General features: G+C 45.6%; 1 protein-coding gene across 1 annotated transcript in view; it reads right to left on the reverse strand.

The window, feature by feature from the left end:
• LOC147120452 (adenylate cyclase type 10-like) overlaps nucleotides 1–19325 on the reverse strand; it is a 231646-nt gene that overhangs the window by 32145 nt on the left and 180176 nt on the right. The window contains exons 10-11 of the mRNA XM_085984226.1: nucleotides 15551–15755; nucleotides 15354–15450 (exon numbers count right to left, since the gene is read on the reverse strand). Coding sequence (XP_085840352.1) covers nucleotides 15354–15450; nucleotides 15551–15755 — 302 coding nt within the window. The remainder of the gene's footprint in view (nucleotides 1–15353; nucleotides 15451–15550; nucleotides 15756–19325) is intronic.

Below are 19325 nucleotides of genomic sequence, written 5' to 3' on the forward strand. Positions count from 1 at the left end.
AAGTAAATAATTTTAGATGCTTGCTTGTAATAAGTATATGAATTGAGTACAGTTTGTTTTCTGGTAATTACTTGTAATCTCTTGTTGATTTATAAGTAAAGAAGTTTCACAATGGGGGAAAAATTCAGTTGATTTGCGCCTTCTGCTAGTGCCCTAAGAGGGCGCTCACAGGGCGCAAAGCAACTAGCGCCTGGGCGTGGTGCCACCAATGCCTCCCGCGAAATTCAGTGGGAGGTTAGCGGCGGTGGTAACCGTTAGCGCCCTGCGGCGTTGCGCCACCAGCGATGTCGTTTTCATCGTGCGCAACGTCCCGCTCATGCCCCGGCCGCGATCTTTGATAGAGCCCCTGACTTACCGCCGGACGCTATGTCCAACAGGGTCAGGGGGGCCCACCTGCGGCCGGGGTGGCGCAAATTAAAGGGGAGGTACCAAACGGGCATTTTTGTTGCTGGCCGCCTGCCAGCACCTGCCCCCGTTGCTGTCCCCGGCCTTCTGTGCTGCCCCACCATGGGGTGCCGACTGCGCTCCATGAGCCCGGCACTTCTCTTGAGTGCCAGGCTCTTTTGCCGGCACTCTGATCCCTGGTGGCCCAGCTGGGCCCCGGGTCGCGCTGCGCTAGGCCCCCCCCTTTAATAAGGGGAGTAAGGCCTGCAGTACCGCAGCACATAGCACTGTGATATTCACTAGCAGCACCCCGAGAGGGAGGCGGGGCACTTCCAGTAGCACCCCACCTCCCCCTTGGGGCGCTACCAGTGAACTTCGGGTGCGGGGGCACTAATTGAAATTAGCGCCCCAAATGGGACGTGACCCAATTTTCCCCCATTGGGTTTTGTGTTGTCTGTTCCACAGGTCTGAACTCTATAAACTGTCAGACAATCAGAATGTCTTACTGATTATTGGTTCCCGAACAGGGACTTGTTTTAAACAAACAATGGCAAAGATGATGGAAGCGTTAGTCACAAAATATGTGACAGCGAAGTTACCCCTCAAGGAGGGTTGGGTACAGGTCATTATAGATGGTGATGATCCAGTATTGGAGGCTGAACAGTGGACCCAAGAGTCCACGTGTCAGCAAAGGTTATAGAAATCCGTTTGTTTATTGGCCTATCTGAGGCAGGTTAAATCTGATGAAAGGGTAAAGATCAGGTTAAGGAAAGAAACAGAAGTAGAAAGGGAATGTATAAACAGGCTTAAGAAAAAGTTAGAACAGGAGGAGAGGTGATGTAATAAAGAACAACAACTTGAGAACCAATGTATAAATAATCAGAATCAGTGCAATTTCTCGTCAAAAGAACTATCCAAACAGAGACATCAGTCAGAGCAGGCAGAAAAGATCAATGAGGACCTGAAGGCTGCGTTTAGGGTCACCCAGAAACAGGCTCTCGAGGGTCGTAGGGACCACACTGAATGTAATTAGCATAAAGAGTGGGAGATAAAGAGGGAAAAAGATCTAAGTTGCAAGCTAACCAATCTGAAAACTCAGCAAAGGGAAAAAACAGGGATTTGGGAAGCCAGGAAAAGCTGCTGAGACAACAATTTAAAACAAGGAAAAAAAGAGAAACTTAAAGCTTTACCAACTTGGAAGCTAGTGCCGAGACAAATAAAACACAAGATTTGCTGAGTGAAAGGAACCTTAAAGGATGCTGGAATTTCAGTTTGTGTGAAAGTGCATGTGTTAAAGTGTAGAAGTTTTCCTGACTATGAATTTTAAGAAGTTACAGTATTTGTTTTGTCTGAAAGTCTGTTTTTGAAAGAAAATATCTGTTGTGTTTGTTTTAGCTCCACCCACTTTTCTGTACATGGAGCTAAAGCCATTTAACCCTTTGTTGGATGTTGGAAGTTTTAAGAGTGTGGATGTGTTAAATATGTTCATTTCAATTTAAGATTGTGCACCCAGAAGTGGGAAAAACTTTGTGATTTGCATTTTTTAAGTTAAAGACAACTGCTGTGGATATACTTGACTGGGACGGCTTGTACAGCAAACTGTAAATCAGAGGCAGTTTGTTTTACAAAAGATAAACTTCAGCCTTCAAATTACGGTTGCCGTGGTTTCTAATCATGTCTGGTAGAAATTAACCTTGTATGAATGTTTTGAAGCTATCGGCTGAGGGAAGCTTCTCCCTTTCTTTTCAACCGGTACTGGTTAGTTTAAGATATGGGTTTGAATTGAATTGGCGTTATTGATGTTAATTAACCTGTTTAAACCAGACTTTTATCGTGGTCACAGAAAAAATTCTGGTTGGTTATAAATTGTCTGAAAGCCTCTAGTTCTGGACATGAGGCAATCACATCAACAATTGGTATTTTTGAAATTTCTGACCAATTTCAAGTGTGTCTGACCTGAAAAAAAAAGAAATGCTGCTGTGTGTGGAATTGTTTCACAGAATGTTCATGATGTCTGATGTTTTTACCTGCTGAATTGAATTAGTCAGGATCTTAACAAAGATTTTAAAGGCACAAAGATTTCACTTTAAATTTACCTGAAAGCTGCGAGAAGCTGTGTGACACAAGTTGACATTGATTGATGGTATCTGGGTTTGTCTTCTTTTGGAAAATATTAACTAACCTATTAAATTGTGAAAACCAAACTGCCTTTTTCGATTGGGGAAGTTTTTTTAAAGATTTACGTGAAGTGACGCAATTGCGTCCGTCTGACAATTTGCTCCGCTTCCTTACAAACCTGCAAAGGAGTTAACCCTTTCTGCTGACAGCTGGTTTTCTTTTAATTCACCAAACAATTGAATGAAATTTAAAGATATTGGACATTATTAAATTTAAGTTTCTTAATTTTAAGTGAATATTTCCCCACAGTAACAGAAGGGAATCAGGAATTGACGAATGAACCCATTGGGCTTGTAGGAAAGCCACAATGGATTGTCTGTTTTTTCTTTTAAGCAGGGGGTTAGATGAGTGTTGATGGTGCAAGATTACCAGGTGGGTAGAAGTCTTCCCATGCAAGTCGGCCACAGCCTCATTGATGGCCAAGACCCTAGCTAGAGAGGTATTCTCCGGATGTGGTAGAGTCAGGCCAGGAAAGTCATTTTACAGGTCAAGTAATGCAAGCCACTCTGAAATTGTTTGGAATTGAAGGGAATTGGCATGTGACCCACAAGCCACAATCATCGGGAATTGCAGAAAGAATGAACCATATGTTGAAGTTGGCCCTGCGAAAGGAATTAAATGAACAGCACACTAAACTTCCCCTAATCCTTATGGGGATACGTAGTAACAAATCCAAAGGAACGGGTAACTCCCCTCATGAATTGGTAACAGGGAGACCCATGCGAACCCTCACACACCTGTTGGTCCCCACTCTGACTGATAAACAAATTAAGGAGGTGACTTGGAACAACTTCCTGAGTGACCTGTGGGGAAATTTAAAACTGAACTTGAGGGCCGTCCACAACATTGGGAAGGCGCACCAACGTAACTGATTACACCTGACTCCGAGTAAACCCCAGGAATGGGAAGTAGGGAGCCAGGTAATGGTACAAAACTATGCGAGGATGGTAGGGTTTGAACCCCTCTACAAGGGGCCGTATAACATTGTTGACAAAGCTACAAAGCTAGTCCTATGGTATACACAGTTCAGTTACCTAAGGAAATCAAATGGTTTCATATTAACCAGATGAAGCTTTTACAGCCCACTAGGTCAAGAAGGCAACAAGCCAAGATTATGAGCATGGTGAGCAGTATTTATCCTTTCCAATGGGATGATGATAAAGGGGTGCCTAATGGCACACCCCCACCCAATGAGGCACCCTTGCCTGAAATGGTGCCTCCTCAGGTACAGTATGATCGAAATGAAGGTAGACAGGACATGGTAGCTGTAGAAACCTCCTCATCCTCAGGTCCCGAACCACCTCCTGTCCAGACGAGTCCAACGGACCCCTCCTACCCCATGGCAGCATAGTAAAACATAGAAACATAGAAGATAGGAGCAAGAGTAGGCCATTTGGCCCCTCGAGCCTGCTCCGCCATTCAATGAGATCATGGCTGATCATCCAAATTCAGTACCCTGTTCCTGCCTTTTCTCCATATCCCTTGATCCCTTTAGCCTTAAGAAATATATCCAACTCCTTCTTGAATACATTCAATGAATTGGCCTCTACTGCCTTCTTTGGTAGAGAATTCCACAGGTTCACCACTCTCTGGGTGAAAAAATTCCTCCTCATCTCTGTCCTAAATGGCTTACCCCTTATCCTTAGACTGTGACCCCTGGTTCTGGACTCCCCGACCATCAGGAACATCCTTCTAGCATCTAGTCTGTCTAGTCCTGTTAGAATTTTATAAGTTTCAATGAGATCCTCTCTCATTCTTCCAAACTCCAACGAGTACAAGCCCAATCGACCCAATCTCTCCTCATACGTCATTCCTGCCATCCCAGGTATCAGCCTGGTGAATCTTCGCTGCACTCCTTCCATGGCAAGAACATCCTTCCTCAGATAAGGCGACCAAAACTGCACACAATACTCAAGGTGTGGTCTCACGAAGGCCCTGTACAACTGCAGCAAGACATCCTTGTTCCTGTACTCAAACCCTCTCGCTACGAAGGCCAACATACCATTTGCCTTCTTAACCACCTGCTGCACCTGCATGCTTACCTTCAGTGACTAGTGCACAAGGACGCCCAGGTCTCGTTGCACTTCCCCTTCTCCCAATCTATTGCCATTCAGATAATAATCTGCCTTCCTGTTTTTGACCCCAAAGTGGATAACCTCGCATTTACCCACGTTATATTGCATCTGCCATGCTTCTGCCCAATCACCCAACCTGTCCAAATCATCCTGGAGTTTCTCGGCATCCTCCTCACAGCACACACGCCCACCCAGCTTTGTGTCGTCTACAAACTTGGAGATATTACATCTAGTTCCCTGATCCAGATCATTAATATATATTGTGAATAGCTGGGGTCCAAGGACCGATCCCTGCGGTACCCCACTGCCTGCCACTCGGAAAAAGAGCTGTTTATTCCAACTCTTTGCTTTCTGTCTGCCAACCAGTTCTCTATCCAAAAGAAAGTCACCCTTGAAGTATCATCAGTGGTAGGGGTGAGAAAATTACCCAATGCAGAAAAAGAAAAGTAGGAAGTCCCGTTTTGTTTTGTTTTTAAAAAACACATCAGTATTGAGAGACTGAACTCTATAAAATGAAGGAATTATTCTGGCCAATGATCGGGATTCTGCTCTATCTCGAAGATTCCACGTTAGCCTATTCAGCATACTGGATCAGCACTAACTATTTTCCTTATAATAGGTCGATTGCAGTTGACCGGAGACACCACCCTGGGATGCCACTTGAAACATTACCTTCCTGTACATCAAATGTGATTGCGAAACCACGTGTTCAGGGACAGTATGGGTTACCACTTATGAGGTCCAGGAAGGTAGGGGGATATGCATAAAATGCAAAGATCACCCCACCGGACAAAGGGTGTGGTTTTTACAAGCAGAACTAAGTGACCATTCAAGATATTATCAGATAGGGAACCCTTGGGGGATGTAGGGAGCTCGACCCAATCCCGAGCAGCAGGAAATACTCTGTTGGCCACGTTGGTGGCAAGAGCATGAGGGAATCTATGGGTACGTAAACCCTTCTGGGATGCTATCGAACCATACTTTTGTATCTGCAGAGCCGCTCAAAGGAGCTCCTGTCCACTGGATAGGCGGGAAAAGTATTGAAGTGAATGGAATAGATGACAGGGGTTCCTACCAATGGTTTGTGGACGGGGAGGGAAGGCTGTGTAGGGGTTCAAAGGGTTGCACATATTATCATGTGAAGGAGTATAAAAACGGAATAATACACACATTGGAATTGAAAGTCCGTCCTAAACATTTACCCCCTACGAATAAAACAGCCGCGGGAAGAACAACCAGAAACCCGGGTTGTCTGCCCCAAACACACTCTTTGAGGCCGACAAATTGGTTAGTGGTAATCCCAACTTGGATGATATTGTACCATGATGTGCATCATGAGGTGGTACCTGTGATATTAAATCTGACCGAGGTGGGAATACTGAACTGGTGCAAACCAGAAACAGTGCCGTTATATGGGAGAATGGTGTGGGAATTAATAGAAGGATTTTGGGAAAGAGCCAGCACAACTTTGGCGGAATCAGAATTAGGAGCTGTTATATCGCAAGGGCTCGGGAGATGGTAATGGATTTAACAATAACTTTGGGGAAAATACTGAGATCACTGAAGGAAACGACATTGGTTACGGGGTTAAAGGGAACCATATCAGAACGCGACGGGGTCTGATCAATGATGCAGCCACTGTTTTTAATACTGGAACCTTCCTCATTAATAGCCTTGATTTGGCTGATTTGGATTAATCCATAAAGGCAGTTAGAAACCGTCTAAAGGAAATTCTGAATAAAATGAATGGTCTGAAACAAGAGGAATTGGAGGAGGACCAAATTATGACCATTCATCTGCAGGACGTGGTTAATTATTTAGACTCCCATGCTAAAAAGATAAACCAAATTTTAAAGGAGAATCCGAATGCCTCTAGTGAGGCCGTGCAAAATGTTTGTGTAATGTATGGATCCTGGTTAGTGGAACAAGCCCGTGAAAACCTGCAGCGCACTGCTGAGGGGAAGCTTCCCTTGTGGGTGACTGATTGACACCTGAGGGCAATGTCCACTTATCAATTTACCATAACTATGTGCCAAGTCAGGGGGTTAGTACAGGTGTACCCAGTAAAACATGAATGCCAGTTGCAGGTACAGACCAACATCACCTTATTAGGGATGGTATTGTATTATCCCATCCTGCATGAAAAGACAACCCCAAATCCTCTATTCCATTTGGAGAATATAGGAGTACGTCAAGGAGACCACTTAGCAAGGTATGACGAACCCCCGCAGTATGTGACCCGGGTGGATGGGACCACATGGGTGGCCCCAGATCTTACCGAGTGCGCTCAAACTCGGGATACATTCATCTGCCCTTATGATATGGAAGAACACGCAGCCCCTGCGTGCGGATTTGATTGGGATGGGGTAGAATGGAACTGCACCATGAAAGTAGTTGTAGGAAAGCTTTTCCCCGTACAATCTGCATACCGAGGGAAAGGTGAGTATTGTGTCACCACCAAACACCAGGAATACCAGTATGGTAACCACCTGACTTGTCCCATTGCGACGGGAACTTTTTGCTTTACCCCAGTCCAGCCTGTAAGACTTGGTGCGCAGGTTTTATTAAGCATTTATTCGCATAGGCAAGTAGATATCTCTGTAGAAGATGAATTAAAAGAGCAATTACACCAGTATATGACTTGATTCGGCTATGACATTCCACCTCTACCAGAACACCTGTTCGAGTTAATGCAATGAGTTAGTCAGTCTCAAAAGCACTTTTATAACTTGGCCCAGGAAAATCAGAACCTGTGCAAAGAAATATCTAAGATTGGGGATGACTCGTCTTAGTGGGATATCAGTGTTAATATCGAGGTTCACCCTTGGATAAGAATTACCTCCTATGTTTTAGTCGTTGTTCAGTTGGTGATTGTGTTATACTTACTGATAATAACTTGTCGAGTCAACAGACACCACAAGCAGCAAGCATTGGTCAAGCTGTTACAGAAGACCTGGAAAGAAGAGGATGACGACAACGTATAAGTGTCTGTGACCTTAAATTCAGGTACAGACACTTGAGGGTGGATTATGTAATACTGCCCGTGGTAAACATGATTGAATCTAAAAGTGACCAAATGGACCGACAAGCTTTGAGGGCAAGAGAATGCTTGGCTAAAAACATGATGTGCTGGTATTTTTCCTTCAAAAGATAAGATCTTGAAAATTCTGTGAGAACCATGAGTCAACAATCTGCAAATGTAAAAATGACTCTCTCCAACCCTTGAATGTCTAGCCTTGGTTAACTAAGCGTCAAAACAGATAGAAGAGAGAGAGAAAAACAACATTAATCACACAGTTTGGGACAGGAATGCTGTGGGCGAGTTGCCAAGTTTTGGGGTATAAGTGATATTGTGGACTGACATTCATGCTACAGTCGATGGTGACCTGGTTAGTTGCCAGTTAAAGTCACACGTCTAGTCATCGATGAATTGACTTCTCATCTGGTGTTAGTACGTATGTAGTTTTGCTTATAATTACCTGAGCTTAAAGTAAATGATTTTAGATGCTTGCTTGTAATAAGTACATGAATTGAGTACAGTTTGTATTCTGGTAATTACTTGTAACCTCTTGTTGATTTTTAAGTAAAGCCGTTTCACAGATTCATTGGGTTTTGTGTTGTCTGTTCCACAGGTCTGAACTCTATAAACTGTCAGACAATCAGAAGGTCTTACGTTCCTAGTGGGATTTCTGGAAGTGGCATCAACTGGCAGAAAGCTGGTAGAAAGGCACCTCAAGTCCAACCAAAATTGAGTAGAATAGAGCAGAACAATCTGCCTTTTGTGTCTGATCTAGTTGCATTGCAACTTAGTGCAACAGATGAAACTGTAATTTTTCTAGCTTTCCAGGAGGGATAGTTAAGTTGATATCCACTGTAAAACCTTGGTGTGTCATTGCTGCTGTTCACTTATGCATTTACTGGTTTATAAATCTGTTTAGCAGTTTATCACAAAAGTCAGTCTAGTGGAGTGTTAATTTTACTGACTTCTGAATGTGCGGAAGATTAGGTCAGGACATGTGATATAACCAACAGTAACAAAGGTATTCTGTTTGATTCCTGGGCTTCCTATAAACTACCTAGGTACCAGGCAGGTAAAAACATACTCTGGGTGAGAGCTCACCTATGGGAGTGATCTCAGACACTGAACCTAAGAAAATATTGACAATAAAAATTTAAATATATACCAACCATGACACATGAAAAATGATGACCATTATAATTATGGCGAGATTTTCATCTGTTCTTAACCATTATGAATTGACTTACACCAGTACATGAAAATTGGCCCCACAATGCCACACTGGAAAAGCACCAGTGCAAAATACACAAGGCACATTAATCACTTTTTAGGGGAAGTTTTTTCTTTTCCACATATGGCAGCTCATGAAATTCTCTTCTACACCTTGCCAAACACGGAACATTAATGACACCATAATTTTAATGAAAACCCCGACTGTGTGTGTGTGTGTGTGTGTGTGTGTGTGTGTGTGTGTGTGTGTGCGTGTGTTTGTGTGCGCGTGCCGAGTGCTTTTCACCATCATACTTCCCTTGGTGCCTGTGTGCAATGTGCAACCTCTAGTCACGTGCATCTCCTAGATATGCGGCAGGAATGCAAGAAATGGCTGGCTACTCTGTTGCTATAGGAGCATCTTAAAATAAGGATGATTTTCATCTTCTGACAACTAAGTCCCAAGGTAAACCTACTCCAGTCTGCCTTTCTTGTGGACCGCAGGAGCCATCTGGCCCTGCATCCTTTTGACCATATGTGCAGATCTAGAAAGGGGCTGCTGGCGGGCCTGTATGTGCTGCTATCCTGAGGGAACTCCCTTCCTAACAGCACTATGGGATCACCATAGGGACTGCAGCGGTTCAAGAAGGCAGCTCATCATCTTCTCAAGGGCAATTAGGGATGGGCAATAAATGCTTGCCTTGCCAGCGATGCCCACATCCCAGGAATTAATAAAATAAACAGTATCATGGGTGTCCATTCCTGCCATGCCACCAGTACCTGGCATTGTCTCTGGAAGACCACTGATCTGTAGGAAAGCCGATCTTATGATATCAGTAAGATCATTGAAGCCCTGTGAGGTACTTGTATGTAATTTTGTTTGAAGGCTGGAAGGAACAGCCCTCTTGGATCTAGCACTTCAGGTATCTATGGCAACAATATGAACATCTATGGAGGAAACACATATTGCCCTTATGGCTGCTGTTGTGAGGGTCTCTGCTGCAAATGTCCCTGGAGTTGTCACCTGCATCAGGGTGGACTGTGGCCTCCATCCAGCATGGGTAGTTGACTCCTCCACTCCATCAACGGTCTGCAGCCAGCTGTCTGAGATGATTCCGAATATCTACACTTTTGCTTCATGCAAACATCCTTATTTTAAAACTAGGACCTTCGAGATCTGGATCCCCAGGGGCGGTGTGTCCTAGCCATCTAGTCAGCAACACGTTCCATCACCAACTGCTCCATCTCACTAACACTGTATGCCACCCAGTGCACTCCCTTCTGGCTCACTCTCCAGTTCCCCTGGGGTGGATGTCTTTGACCTTGGGAAGGACAGGGTGAGTGATAGTGCATGCTGTGAAGTGCTGGCGGTCTAGATGTCATGGGCCCTGATTTTCCTTCTTGGGGCACATCTAGAAGCGGAAAAGAGGAAGTGAGGTTAGAATGGGTTAATGAGGAGCAGAGTTCACATGTCACTTTCAGTAGGAGTGATATGAAGGTTTCATAATATAGTTTGCTGATATTGCGAGATACAGACTGATGAGAAGGAACAGAAGCAGAATGTCATTACAAACCTGAGCTGGCACCTGCTCTCCTCCTGTCTCCGACACCCTCTGTGGCCTCCATCCCCAAAATTTGAGGAACCTCTTCCTCTTACAGCATAAAAAGGCAGAGGTTTGATGATTTGCCCCCTGTTGCAGTTTTCTCTCTATTGTTATAAGCTGTCTTCTTCTTTAAAAGGAATATAAAAAGAATTATCTTTGGTTATCATGAGATGTAGTGAAATTCAGGCATCAGCATGCAGCTCAAATAGCTTATGACAAGTATATACAGTAAGCAAGTACATTCCATGCTATTGTACTGCTCTCTTGGGGGCCTGCATTGCTCTGAAAGAAAGTGTCTCCCTCCTCTGTCTACTTTCATCAGAAGCACTTGCTAAGCTTTATTGGCGAATCTTGGTGCTCCCTGGCACCCTGCAGGTCTCAGAGACAATAGAAAAAGATTGACTCTGATGTCAAATCAATTTTGAGTGTAGCGACCTTGTTAAGCTGTTGCAGCAGCATGCTACTTCCTGCCCCTAAATGGTGGGCTTCCAATCAGAGGTGTTCCTAATGCTGGGAGTTCTCAATAAATATGATAATTAGACTGAACACAGAAACTACTCCAGGCTCAGGCCACTTTTCGTTGGGCAGGCACGATTTGCACACTGCCATATTTCCAGGTAGAAGATCCAGGCCACAGAATTAAAGTAGGTTACGCATGACCATACAGTATAACAACTATTACAATTACATCTACCAGTGGGGAGTTGAAAATGGGCTGTATGGGCCTTATACATAGACCTAAACGATGAAGTAGAAATTAGATAAGGTTCGAAAACGTGTGAGGGCAACGCAAAGCGCTACGTGCACGCACCCATTCAAAGTGGTGCAGGCAGCATGCAAAATTCGTGCTGCCTGCTCATTATAATGATTACAACGCTGATCTCAGCACTAAATGCGCTGCCGATTGGTTTAGCGCTGAACAGGGGGGCCAATATCGGGTGCAGTCTACTGGCCAATAAAGTTTGGCCTAAGCTCTCTGCACTACGTAAAGGGGAGGTGCTTTGTTGCAGAAGTACCTCATTGTCATTGTGGAGAGAGCCATGGCCCAACATCCAAGAGAGAGGGCGAGGGGATTTTCAGATGTGGCACTGGAGGCCTTGGTCCTCAGGGTTCAAAGATGCCATCAGGTCCTCTCCCCGCAGGGGGCGCAGGAGGGCTTCAAGGCAGAACACCAGAAGGATCTGGGAGGAGATCGCTGAAGCCATCAGTGCGACGAGTATTGTCCCCAGGAGCTGGATCCAGTCCCGCAAAAAGTTTAATCACCTCACACGAATGGTCAATGTCAGTGAATGCATCTTCAAATGCCATATCCCACCATCTGCACCACTAGCCTCGCACACAGCTCAATGCACCACACCCCCTCACTCAGCTACCAACGATCTCTAGCAATCACTACTCATACCTCACAATCATAGCTTCACTTCATCCTCACACACTTACCACTCCTGCAAGACTCACACCCACATCTCACAGCTTGCACACACTGTCAGCTATTCAAGCATGACAAGCACATCACCCAAACACATTGCACCATGCTCACTGACACACTTCCCTTTCTCTTACAAGCAAAGGTTGCTCATAATGGCTGGAAGCAGCAGCAGACGGGTGGAGGGGAAGCCTGACTGCAGACCCTGATTGAACTGGAGGAAGCAGTGTTGGAGATCATTGGAGAGGCCGTTACAGAGTCCGTGGCAAGCGGGGAAGTTGAAAGCATTGCTGATGATGCCGGTATGCTTGTACCTAATCCTTATTCTCATATCCCAATTCCCCCTTCATGCCACAATCTCTTCTCACAGCCAAGCTGCTGATGGTGTATGCATGGATATCTTGCTTTCCCCCCGCTCACCTCACCACAACCCAACCCTTGTGCCTTTCTCCTTTAAGATACCCAAGAAGTCCCACCAGCACAACCAAAGTCATCGAGGAAGAGAGTGAAGGAGAAGAGGTACCGTCACTGCATCTGACACTCACAGACACCAGCTCAGAAAATGACACAGCGTGGACTTTAGAAGGTAGTATAGAGGTGGGATCTGCACCGGGCACAAGTGGGCTGCAGCCAGGCCAGGGGGAAAGGGCAGCTTGGGTGCCAATTCCCCGGAGGGTGAGTTCACGCGCGAGTTGTGCTTCACAGGACTCAGATGATGACTTCAATGGGACAGCTTTCAGAAGAAGGGTGATGGGCATACACAAAGAAATGTTTGGCGCAATGGCAAGCCTGCTGGAGAGCCTCTTGTCAGTGTCAAGGAGCATGGAGGAATCCGGCTCCAACATTGCACGGGGCTTTGCACGGAGCTTGGAGCCTGCAATTTCCAGGATGGAAATGATGGGTGACCTTGTGGACCCAACCATGATGCTGCATGTGATGGGCGATGTCACAGCTTCCATTGCAGCACAGGAGGAAGCGACCCAATGTCTCAGTGCTGCAGTGGAAGCTCAGACTGCTGCCATCATGGCTGGGTTTACGAGTGTGGAAAGGGGCTTGCAGAGTCTCACAGCACTCTAGCAATCTGTCTCCCAACAGATGGCTAGGAATGCTGAGGAGCTGCCCCAGGGGAGTGGCAGTGGCTCCGTGGAGCAAGAATCTGCTGTCCTCTCTCAGGATGACAGCACTCGTACTCCCACCACAGCCACTCCACCAGTGCTCTTGCTGCTGCCTGTCATCCAGCCAGCCCAGAATGCTGCCACCCATGCCAAGGTGGTGCAGTCTACAGCCGAGCCTTCTAGGCCCAGAGCTGTTTGAGATCATCCTGCAAGGTCATCTGCAGTCTCCCCCATTGAAAGTCAGCAGCCTTCCACCAGCTATGTTGCAGCCAATGGAGTAGCACTGCGTAGGAGCAGTAGGACAGGCAAAGGCACATGAAAGACAAACTCTCAGGATATGCACAAGGGTGATTAGTTGATGCTGTTGTGTTGATTTTGATTTGATACATTTATAAATTATGTTTGGAATGTTTGGTTTGTGGTGGCTCTCATTTCAGCTTTGTGGCCAGGAGGACATTGTGATGTTCCATGACAGAGGGATGGTAAGATGGATCTGGGGTTTCATTCATTGGAACCAGAGTCTGATGAGGCGCTCACAGACAGCCCATACAGAACGGGAATCTGCTGCTTGCCTCCTCCCCTCCCCCTGAGGTGGTCCTGGAACCTGTGGTGGCAAGGATTGTGCCCTCATGATGGCTAAGTTGTGGAGCGTGCAGCAGACCACCACAAAATGGGACACCCGCTCCGGCGTGTACTTGGGGGCTGCTCCTGAGTGATCAAGGCAGCGGAACCATTGCCTTAGCACACCAATGGCCTGCTCAATGAGGTTCCTCATGGCAGCATGGCTCTTATTATATGAGTGCTGGCCACGAGTGGTGGGGTTGCAGAGGGGAGACATCAGCCAGGTGCAGAGCGGATAGCCCTTGTCTCTGAGCAGCCACCTTTGGGTTCGCTGGCACACCGGACTGGTGCAGGATGAAAGCATCATGACTGCTGCCAGGATAGCGGGCATTCATCATCATGATGTGCTGGGGGTGGTCGCACAACTGCACATTAAGTAATTGGTAGCCTTTGTGGTTACAGAAGATCGCAGGATTAGTGGCAAAGCCACATGTGCACAGTCGATGGCGCCCTGCACCATGGGGAAGCTTGATATCCAGGCAAAGCCACATGCATGCTCCTCCTGCTTCTCTCTGTTCAGAGAGAAGACAATGAAGTCCCTGCTCCTGGAGTACAGAGCCTCTGTGACCTCCCAGATGCAGCGATGGACAGTGAACTGGGAAATGTTAGCTATGTCTCCTGCTCCAGACTGGAAAGATCCGGTTGCGAAAAAATTGAGGGCCACAGTGACCTTGAGGGCCACTGACAGTGCCTTCATCGCTCTGCTCTGAGACTGCAGGTCTGGTTGTAGGAGGTGGCAGAGTTCTGTGACCACCTCCTTGGTGAAGTGAAGCCTCCTAATACACTGATCCTGGCTAAAGTGCAGGTAGGAGAAGTGCTCTAGGAAGACCCTAGGTGTGTAAGGCCTCCTGCTGAGAGCCAGGCAAAGCCACATGCATGCTCCTCCTCCTCCCTTTGCGAGCATCTTGTCCTCTTTTTCACTGCCTCTGCTCCATCTCCCTGTCATTCTCGAGCGCGAGGGGGGCTGCAATAGAGTACCCATGACTGGGAGCAAGTATTGTGAGCAGAATCCTTTAAATGAGAAGCAAGGCGTTCTCCACTTGCAGCAACACTCCCTGTCACCTCACCAACTTTAAGCAACTGTAGAAAGCTCCAAACATTTGCACAAACTTACACAGAGCCAGTAGAAATGAAAAAGCAAGTCTGCTGCAAGTTGTTGATGATCCCTTTAAATAGTGCTGCTGGGGGGGCCCGCCTGCTGTTGAATGAGTGGTCAGCTGGTCATCATTAGGAGAGGGCATTAAATGGAGCGGCGACTTCCAAAATGGCAGATCGTGTGTCAAATCAGCGTTGCACGCTCATTGATGTCACGATCTGCCTCATTTCCTTTTCTGCAGTGAATGCAGGCAACGGCAGCGCTGCCAATCTGCCCAAAATGACGGTCGCCACAGGACCTGCCAGAATCGGACAGAAGTGAGGTGGCTGGCATTTTTTCTTCCAAATCAGCCCTCACAGCCAGCGCAAACAGGTCCAATTTCCCAGCCGACATAAAAAAAGCAACATCAGCTTTCTCTTTCCTAACTACTTATGCTCTTGGAATGTATGAGAATTAATTGTTAAAATAGTAGGATTAAAAAGTGCAATGTTTAATGGTTACATCACTACATTTCTGTGATTAACATTCTGATTTGCTACAAAAGTGTTCATCTATTTTAAATTTGATTATTCAACATCTCTTTGGGGATATAAAGTTGCTAACTTACCGGTGAACTGTACCCTTACCTGCCAGTAAGCAGCAAGGCTTTGGTCAGAATAGGAATTATGAAAACATCAATATTGGGTTTATTTAGTAGTCCAGCAATTTTATGTGCCTGGTGTCCTTAAAAGTCCAAAAGAATATGTTAGATTTACAGGAAGCCTATATAAGAAACAATGAAACGATAGTTTTGTGTATCAATGTTAACAGTAATAGTACATACCATACTCAATACTTTCAGCAAGTTGTCCAATACAGAGCTTAATTTCTGACAGTGCACATACTAATTTAGCAAGCATTAGTAATCCTTCATAATTCTTGGTAAGAGCAAGACACTTCTGTACAGCTAACTGTTCCATTTTTGTGCTCTTCTCTTTAAGACCCATGAATCGATAACACCGGAAAGAATCAATGTATGCAGAAATTATCTATGGAGTACAAAGAAACAAAATAATAATCAGGAAAGTAGGCCTGGAGTTTCCACTCGGTTGCATTGTTTTTGTTGGCGCAATTCGCCTGAAATCGGCGTAACCAGCGCAAAAGATCGCAGAATTTTAAGTGCATATTACCTTCAGCGCAACTCGAGTTTCCACAATCTTTTGTGCTAGTTTAAAAAACATCGCGCTAGAAGCAGCCCCACTTACAAATCTGGCCACGCCCATAGGATGAATTAATCACCATTGGAAGTTTCCACTAATGTGCAGGCCTTCAAGGAGGCTCAAAAAATTAAGCTGGTTCTTTTGGGCGCAAGGACACTAATCGGAATGTTTTAAAAGCTTTTGAATGTTTTTTTAAATTTAGCTACCGAATGGTTCTGTATATTTTTTAAGTCATTTTCAGTCATTTGAAATCAGGTTATTCAGATATGGTGGATTGACACTGTGATTAAAAATGCTTATTTTTTGTGATAAACCTATTTTCAGCTGTTTTAATTAAGCTTCACCAAGTTACCACTTTTAAATATATGAAGGAAAATTTTTTGAAACAATTTTTTTTTAAATTACGTTTTAAAACGCTGCTGCTTGATTGCGCTGGTTCATGGCAGATATTGCATTTGGCGACATGCAAAGGAGTTTGAGTGGAAACGAGAAAAAACCCTTTTCAAAACGGGTGGAATTTTGGACGCAATTTGTGCCAGAATCAGCAATTGCGCCCAAAGCAGAAACTCTTTTGTGATAAACCCATTTTTACCTGTATTAATCAAACTGCATCTAGTTACCACTCTTAAATATACCAAGGAATATTTTTTAAAGCAATTTTTTAAAATTACATTTTAAAATGCTGCCCGATTGCACTGGTTCATGGCTGATTTTGTGTTCAGCAATATGCAATTTTGGGCACAATTTGTGCCTGTTTCGTCGATTGCACCCAAAGCGGAAACTCTACCACATAATTACTAAAATAATTACACCACAAGAAGCACAAGCTAAAGTGTATACTCTGAAATCAATCTGGTGTATGCTTACACCATAAATGACAAAATAACTGGGCTGGAAATCAACATTGTTGCTGGCAAGGTACAGATATGTGGGTAACTTAATTTGGAGGGTTGGATTTTAAGGTGGGATTCACTTCCACCAGGTTTATGCCTCATTTTCAGTTTGATGGAATTTCTGGGAGGGGCCATTTCTTCCGCACATCTTTCACCAGTGCACACATGCAAATGAGATGGATGACATGCGGCATCAGATGTCCCATCATTTCCAGCCCCATGATATAATTTCCGCCAGTGTAACTTACGAGCAGGTAAACGAGGCATAACTTTGTCAAGTGCAGATCCTCCAAGTGGAAGTGATCCATTTAAAAGGGTTCACTCTCTGGACAACTTTTGTCCGTATTAGGAAAACTACTGAGTTGCACTTAAAACTACCAGAGTGATGGACTCTCTGATCACTAGCCCAGTTTTGGCTTCCGCCCATGGTAAGGGATACCATAGAGCAGCATGGATGTCTTCATTTGGATACTTCTGTTTACAATCTTGATGTAAGAGAAGGAGAACCGAAGGGAGTAAAGAGTAAGGCAGCATCAAAGGATGATGAGGCCAACTAATTATTATGCCTCACAATAAATCTATGGGCTTCAGAGATCTTGGGAGGATATGAATGAGAAGTTAAGCCTCATCAATATCGATTCACTAAGGAGGCCCTGGATGAAGTTTACGACCTTCTGCATGATAACTTGCAGCCCAGATCAAGAAACTGGACAGCTCTGCCAGTGGCTGTCAAAGTCAGCACAGCTCTAAACTTTTTACCACTGAGTCCTTCCTAACAGCAACAAGAGGATTCTGCATCACCACCCAGGGTAAGATCCAGTTCTGCATACAACAGTTCCCTGATACCATCTTCAGGATTGATGGTAAATTCATACATTTTGAGATGATTCCTAGACAGTAGCAAAGTGCAACATCATACTTATTTTATAAAAAGCATTCAAACCTACTTATCATCATCATATTTCCCCCACTGCCTACCTTGGTGCTACACCCAAGTGCCACCTGAGGACCATTGTCATAAAAGGTAGTTCTACTTGGATTGGTAGAATAGGCTCTTGGGACTGAAGTAACCCCATCTCATGACAGCTGAACCCTGGGAAGATCCTTCTGTGGACTGCAACTCTGGCACAACTGCATAGGCAGCCTGGCCCTGCATCCTATGCGCTTTTTCAGCCGGCCTCTGGGGACTAGGTCTGAGGCTTGGCATGTGCTGTTTTTCTGAGAAACAACAGCCTCATTTTGGTCAAATACAGCCATACAGTGGTACTGAGCAATATGACTGCAGATCTAATGGTTCTCATCAGATCCTGAAAATCTCTAGTGTTTCCTGCAAGCCATCAGCAAGTGTCTGAAAGCAGGATTTTTTTTTTATTCGTTTATGGGATGTGGGCATCGCTGGCAAGGCCAGCATTTATTGCCCATCCCTAATTGCCCTTGAGAAGGTGGTGGTGAGCCATGTGGTGAAGGTACTCCCACAGTGCTGTTAGGTAGGGAGTTCCAGGAACCCAATCTAGGGAGTTCCAGGACTCTGATCTAGGGCTCTCCGCCAGATGTGCTAGAGCAGCAGTCTATGCTTCAGATGAAAAACCAGCATCTTTTTGTCCTGGGATTCTTCTGTCGGTGGGGGGTGGGGGTGGTGGCGGGGGCGGTGGGGTGGCAGGATGTAGAGGAGTGCGGGGGCAGGAGTGGTGGGCAGAGGCTAGGGGAACAGTTGCAGTCTCCAATGAATCTGTCAGATGTTCAATTGATGTCCGCAACAAGGAAACAGCTTCCCTAATGCTACCTTTTCATCTCCTGCATATTCTGGGAAATGTATCTCAGAGCATGTACATCCTTCTTTTCATAACAGGACCCATATAATCCGAGTTCACAACCTCCTCAGCCAAAGTAAGCCATCTCTGCAGCCTCTGCTGGGGAACGGGAGAGTCCTCATCCACTCCATTCTCCTCCGACTTTCTTATGCTTTATTAGTCATCTAATGCATTCTTAGGCAGTCCCTCAGAACCGAGGATGACTTGCTTCCACATTAAAAATGAGTTCGCAGGTGACTGATGAGTCCAATGTGGGACCTACAGTCTCTGTCACAGGTGGGGCAGACGGTGGTTGAAGGGGCGGGCGGGTGGGTGGGGTGCTTGGATTGACGTGCGCTCCTTGCGCTGCTTGCGCTTGGCTTCCGCTTGCTCCCGGCGAAGAGACTCGAGGTGTTCGGCGCCTTCCCGGATGCTTCTCCTCCACTTTGTGCGGTCTTGGGCCAGGGATTCCCAGGTGTCGGTGGGGATGTTACACTTTTTCAAGGAGGCTTTGAGGGTGTCCTTGAAGCGTTTCCTCTGCCCACCTGGGGCTCTCTTGTCGTGCTGGAGCTCCAAATAGAGCGCTTGTTTTGGGAGTCTCGTATCGGGCATGCAGACAATGTGACCCATCGGAGCTGATTGAGCGTGGTCAGAGCTTCGATGCTGGGGTCATCTTATCATCATCTACGCTTACTGATTGACAATAATTGAGCTGG

Source organism: Somniosus microcephalus, chromosome 4 (assembly GCF_052327205.1).
Source record: "Somniosus microcephalus isolate GS21.2 chromosome 4, FLI_Smic_1.0, whole genome shotgun sequence".
Classification (NCBI taxonomy): Eukaryota; Metazoa; Chordata; class Chondrichthyes; order Squaliformes; family Somniosidae; genus Somniosus; species Somniosus microcephalus.